The 6,554-nt window shown below is 35.3% G+C and overlaps 1 protein-coding gene across 2 annotated transcripts in view; it reads right to left on the bottom strand.

The window, feature by feature from the left end:
- Window positions 1-1,251: 1,251 nt before the first annotated feature.
- Window positions 1,252-6,554, bottom strand: part of FAM184A (family with sequence similarity 184 member A) — a 52,621-nt gene continuing 47,318 nt past the window's right edge. For both annotated transcript variants that reach the window (XM_082481096.1, XM_082481097.1), the window contains 2 exons: window positions 3,340-3,542; window positions 1,252-1,605 (listed from right to left, as the gene is read on the bottom strand). In XM_082481096.1, the coding sequence (XP_082337222.1) occupies window positions 1,524-1,605; window positions 3,340-3,542 (285 nt within the window). In that variant the 3' untranslated portion in view covers window positions 1,252-1,523. The remainder of the gene's footprint in view (window positions 1,606-3,339; window positions 3,543-6,554) is intronic.

Raw genomic sequence — 6,554 nt, 5'->3', positions numbered from 1 at the left:
TATACATCTTTAATCCATGGCAGCATCACCAGAATACAGCTTTCAGTGGCGTTTTCAAGCTGAATTATAAGATAAAAGTTTGAAAATGTTCATTTAGAAGATTTTATATTGTTTATATGAAAACATACAAATTTTTCATTTATACATATGCTACATATAAAACTCATTGTAATTAGCAAGTTTCTTCATCTGGGTATTTACCTTTGCACATATAGCAAAAAAAGGACGTAGTTAGGGCTTCAGATGAAATATTAAAGTTCAAGACCTTTGTATATGCTAACTAAAACCTTATTCAAAGATCTCAAACGTTTTTTTCCTGGTTTTGAAAGATAAGAGATTCAGCTTAAAAATACATTCATAAAACAAAGACAATTTTCTCCCTGAGACTACCAGTATGAGTTACTTCGTGGTAATCTTTGAAAAAATATAAAAAAGACAATAAGCTCTAGTTTTCTATATGCTGCAGCAAATTTCGCGAGCAGCACTGGCATCATAAAAGGTGTAGATTGGACAATCATGCTCACTAGCTGAAAAAACGTTTTCATATATCAGTTTAAGACGAAGAAACAACTTTAATATAGACAAAGGAAGGTATTTAAGTTTCAATGAAAAATCTGTATCTGTAGTATGTATAAATGGGAAATACTTGGGTGGGTGGTTGTTTTTTTTAATATTTCAGACATTACTTTTATCCAAAGCAAGACTATGTGCTCAAAATGTAGATTCTTGATTTATGCAGAGATACTTAGTAGAGAATTCTAAATGTTTAAAGCATCTTTTTGTTAATATTCATAAAAGAAATATGTAACTTGTGGGAACAGTTTCTGCTTCAATTCAATGATAAAACGATTGATTATAACTAGATGGCAAAATCTCATGAGCAACAGGTAAGGAGTTGGACCCCCCAGTGAACAGCTCCTGGTTTGTGGCTTTTGTCATCGTCTTGTAAGAATTGCTCTGCTCTGAAGGCTAGCAGCTACACTAGTTTTGCTTTATTTCACATTCTTCTTTTTAAATATTAGAAAGAGACAGTTTGTAAACTGCTACAAAGTAACAGACTAGAACTGGAATGCATTAAACATGTCCTGCCCAAATTGGAGAGAGTGAGCTATATATGCATTTTCCTTCTACAGTTTAAATTGTATTTATAGTAACCATGCAGTTATGTTACTTTTGGGGGGAAAGCCTTACCTGAAATCAAAGAAAACACATTTATAGGAAAAAGGGGGAAAGCATTATGTTTGTTCTACCAAAATTTATTATGTAGTAATTACAAAGTTTAAAGATTCTTCCATTTTAAATAAAAATAATAGTTATAATTACACACGTTATATAGTACCATGTCAAGTGATTCCAACAAATATAACATGACATACAGTGCAGTTTCAAATCAGAAAGACAAGTACTTTCTCATTCACAGTGTTTGACAAATTACAGGAAAGCTTGTTCACATGAGGGTTTACTTAAGGTCATGCTCTTATAAACAGTCCACATCACGCTGTGCCACAAAACCAAATCATCTCTCAGAATGTGAAGTATCGGGCAAACCACTCCTGCCGTTGGGGATCTGGTGAAGCCACTGGTGAAGCATCAGTCTGAGGAGGGCTAAATTCACAGAAAGAAAAAAAATAACACAATTATCCCACAACTACACAAAAAGCACAAATGTTAGGAGAAAAAAAACTCTCAGAGAATATTCAGTAAAGAATACAGCCTGTTTTCCCATGGGTTAATTATCAGTGTGCCTCAGGACATGTCTCCCTATAGAACCCGTGATCATCCACTCCATTGGAGAGCATCAGCAGCACAGACAGAAGTCAGTTCAGAAGCCACGTTACAGGGTGGGCAAATAATGTTTTGGAAAACGTAATTTAAAATCTCATAAGCAGCGGTAGGTTTTCAGGAAGAATAAAAAGGGTGTTCTTGGAAAAGCGTGACTGTGGGAGGTCCTCTTTTAGCATCCTTTTCCTGTGGTAAAGTTAATTTTCAAAAATATGATGCGAGCATCATATTTGTAGACATGTGCTCACAAAGACCGGTTGGCAACTGAACAAAAATACACACTATTTTAATACTTAACACTGATCACAAATATCACTTGCATTGTTGTTCATGCACACATTTGAAATATGCTAATATATTAGGAAAAAAGAAATTGCTGCACTGCAAACAAGATTTGTTTCCCCCTTGAATACTTAAAATTCTCACAAAATGAGCAAGAGAGAATACTTAATGTAAATTTAATTACAACATTAAGTTCCTTTATCAATAAAAATCAGTAATAAAATAATCCCTACTGGATACTAGAGAGCACAAAACAATTTGGAACGGAAACTCCAGCAGGACAGTCCATGAGTTCATGCACATGCATGTCATAGATATCTGAGCACGCTCATGCACATCACATGCACAGGAAAAAATAAGCAACAGTATTTATTTCTTTTTAAGATTTTTTTTTCTTGAATTAGACTATTTTCCCTTGTCTGTTTTAGGTTCTATTATTTGTTTCCTTTTATAATTAGTAGTTGCTAGGTATGTGGTCTTTCGCATTAAACCAAAAGAGAGTAAACAACCAACTGTGGAACTGGTAATTACACATTGCTTTGAGTTGCCAACTTAGAGGTAAGAGATCAGCACCTACCAAAATAGAGAGTACAGCGCTTCAGTGCATTTAACAGGTAGGCACATAAACCCAAAAGATTAAAATCCTGCCTCTAAAATGCCATTTTTTAAGTTATTCAATTGACTATATTAATTTGTGAGAGAATTACTTGAGACTTTAATGCTGGTTTTAATTACTGGAAGCTCAGCATTAAGCATCCAAGCATGCATGTTTCCTGTTGCTGTCGTGGGGTTACTCCTATGAAACAATTTCATTTAGGTGAGGAAAGGGGAAATGCAAAACATTCATGTGGCACAGAAAATAGTTTTCTTACATTAAAAACCATTATCATGTAATACTGAATAAAAGAAATTCTGTGCTAGTATCAATTCAATGACAATCAGTAAATAATAAAAACATTTAAAACAATTGTTCATATATGTAAACAATTGGAAGCACATGAATTCTGCTAAAGTATCTAAACAGGTTTTCAAAGTTCAAGACATCAAAAAGTGAGAGAATACTTCACATTTCAACGAGGTCTACAATAAAAAGGAATACTATAAAGAGGTTACAAATATAATGTGAAAATTAAAAATGCCGTAAGAGTAATTGTACCTCTGAAAGGTTCATAAAGCACGTGGGATTCAGCTCAATAGCAATGCAAAATTTTCCTGAGTTAAGAAAAAAAAAAAAAAAAAAAAAAAAAAGAAAAAGATTGGTGAGGCAGCGCTCACCTCAAAAACGTCTTGGGCTCTTTGGGTGGCATTGGCTGTGGCAGTGGTTTGCTGCTGTTGAACTCAATATCGTGGATGGGTGAGTTAGGAATGGGGTCCAGGCGGTTAGGATGTCCATTGCCCACCACTCCGCTAGATTCCAGAGCATTTAGATTGGGGACACTCACAAACCTGTTTGTTGATTTATCGTTCTTCTTCTTTTGCTGCATTGAAAATAACAAAAGTAAGGAAGGCTTCTTGCACCAGGACAGTTGAGGATATTTGCAAATCTAAAAGTTGCACTGATGACTGGTTTGGGGTTTTTTTTTGAAGGAGAGCAATTGGGACAGATTGGGCTTTTTTCCCAATTGTAGTTTTACTATTTGCTTTGACCAGAACTGAACACCACAAATTTTTGCAGAACAATCAAGATGATTAAGTTATTAATAACTTGGTGTAATAATGAATGAATATATGAGATCTTCCAACATAAGATTTTTGCTCTGTTTAAGACACTGGAGATAGGAAATTTTCCACAAAATTGTCATTTAGTCTGTTAAACCTTTCATGTTTACTGCAGTCTTTTCTTGGTATCAAGTGGAACAGCTTTACTGTCAAATGCAATTACAGAAAATTATGATGAAAAAAGTGAATCTCTCCAACAGGTTTCAGCCCATCACTGAGGCACATTTTGGTAACTGGAACATGGAACCTAGAAAAGCAGCTACATTTCTTTTAAAGCAATTACACCCTCATAGTTACCAAGCAATATAGCAATACTGCTACAGATGAAAAGATTACGGCATAGGAGTTGTTGCACAAGGAAAAGGCCAGGCTTCTAATGCTACTACAGCTGCCACTTCTAGACACCAGATGGCACAATTGAACATTTTTCTTTTCTTAATACTATACTCCTCCTGATCCCCCTTCCAGGGACTCAAAATACTGACAAATGTTATTTTTGTGTCACTATTTTACTCTCCCTAACACATCATACAAAGGAATCAGTATTTCTCCTCTCTACTTTAATAGATATTTTAATGTAAAAGGATGCTTCAAATAATTCTACAGCTTTTTAGAAACAGCTGTGTGACAGAATGCCATGTGTATTTTCTGACTTCTATCAAATATTCCATGCCCACAATAAAATATTAATATTAAAAAAGCTGTATTTCCAAAAATAGACTTTTTGAATGAATGGATTCATTTATTCTCATGAATTATGCATTATTTGAATATATAATAAATACTTTCATTCAATTACATATATGCAACCCTAACAAAGCAGATAGGAGAAAAACCCCTGAAGGGCTTCGGAACTACACAAATTTGAACTACATAAAGTGAAAGACAAGTGGAATCTCATGTTGTTTCTATATAATGTTTTCCAGCAGAATTCCCATTGAAACAGAAGAGCTGCTCTATTCGAGGGTGGGCACGAGTTCAAACGGAGACAGAGAGAGTCCTATTGTTTGTCCTATTGTTTTTTCTGTTTAGCCCTCTCCCAGCTTTGATTTCAGTGCCTGACCTCTCTGGGTATGGCAGATGCAAATGCTACTAATTGAAGCCGCACTGGTGGATGTGTTTGTCAAAATACAATTAAAAAACCTCAACAATTTAACAGAAAGCTTTAATAGAAACAGTCTTTTTTTTAAGCATCACAGTGAAAGATCATTAGCTGCAAAGGATAAAACTAAGAACATCACATACACTTTACTACTACTGTAGTAGCTGAAGAAGCAAGAAATAACATTATGGTGGAAAAAATAGTTTGGTAAAAGCAATCAACTTATGTCAAATACATCTGCAAGGTAATATACACTGTAATTAACTGTGTGTTAAACACACTGTAGTTAAATCTGTGTGCTTCATAGGTGGCCCATTTCTGGAAAATGTATATTATCCACGTAAGTGCTTAGAAAAATACTACAGTTTATATTTATCATCTATACAACAATCTATGCTTCTGAAGCAGTCAAATCTGGAGAGACAAAATTGAGTGTATTGTTTCCATGAAATTCATGCAAAGTATTAAGAAACTTCAGATTTAACAATGTAATACTAAACAGATCCATTGCATAAATTAGAGAAGCTGTAATACATACTGCAATGGCTGTAATTTTGCATTAATATGCAAAGCCTGTAGTAACTCATAAATTCTGTCTTTTTGTTACAAAAAAGAAAAGAGAATGAGATTTTCAGTTTCTTTGTAATTCATTCTCCAATAACACAATATGTGCTTTGACAAAATAAAGTAACATAGTCCACAACTCACGAAATGAGAGATCAAAACGTTCTGGCATGCAAGACAGTTTTAAAGTCTAAACAGTTTTAAGTGATAGAAGCATATTATAAAAATATATGAATTATCACTATGGAAATCTGATGTTGAAGTACTTTTCACAAACACTTCAGATTTCACACAAAACACAAGCTTATATGGTTACAATTCACATCTTTATAAATGAGTGGTTCAGATACAATTTTCAAACCACCTTGATCACATAAACAAAGAATTCCAATTGTATCTGGCAGTCTTGGTATTGTCTCTACTAGGCGCAAACGAAGTTCTTTTATGCAGTTATGCATAAAAGTTCGGCATCTGCAAATGAGCTTGTGAGAGCTTCTGGGCTCATGAAAAAACGTGAGAGAATACTGACAATTTGCAGCAGAGTTTATGCAGAAGTGGGAATACACTGATCTGCTGTGAAACTATAATAAGACTTAGCTAAGTAACACAGCCTGATCTCAAGTAACGGACCCAGACCTTCTTTTCAAATAACAGAGCCTGAATGTCGACCACTGAAGCTCTCAGGAACCTGAGCTGCTCATGTTGTGCCCTTTGGGTTGCCCTCTGCTTCAGAACCTTCCCGAGTTCTTCCGCTTCTACAGCTGGGACAAATCTCTTCCCTTTCTGTGCAAGTGAGATAACCTATGGGTTATCACAAGGAGGAAGCAAATGTCAAAGGACTCATTCTTACTCCTGAAGTGGTGAAAAGAAATAGAATTAAGCTACCCTACCAGTCTATTCATGTTGCTCATGAAGGAATGCTGCTGGCTTCTGAACTGACAGGGAGGCTACTATGCCTGCTTGTACAGTAGCCTTCACTGGCTGCTATTCAGCAGGATGGAGAGAACTGGAAAAGGTTGCCACTGAAGTGTTTTCACTGGTACAGGAGGTGACAATAACTGAGAAAGCTAGGGACTGACTTCTATCTCCTGCTGCCCCCACAGTC

This window comes from Vanellus vanellus, assembly GCF_965231255.1.
Source record: "Vanellus vanellus genome assembly, chromosome: 3".
In the NCBI taxonomy this organism is placed as follows: Eukaryota; Metazoa; Chordata; class Aves; order Charadriiformes; family Charadriidae; genus Vanellus; species Vanellus vanellus.
This window is presented reverse-complemented; position numbering and strand designations above follow the sequence as displayed.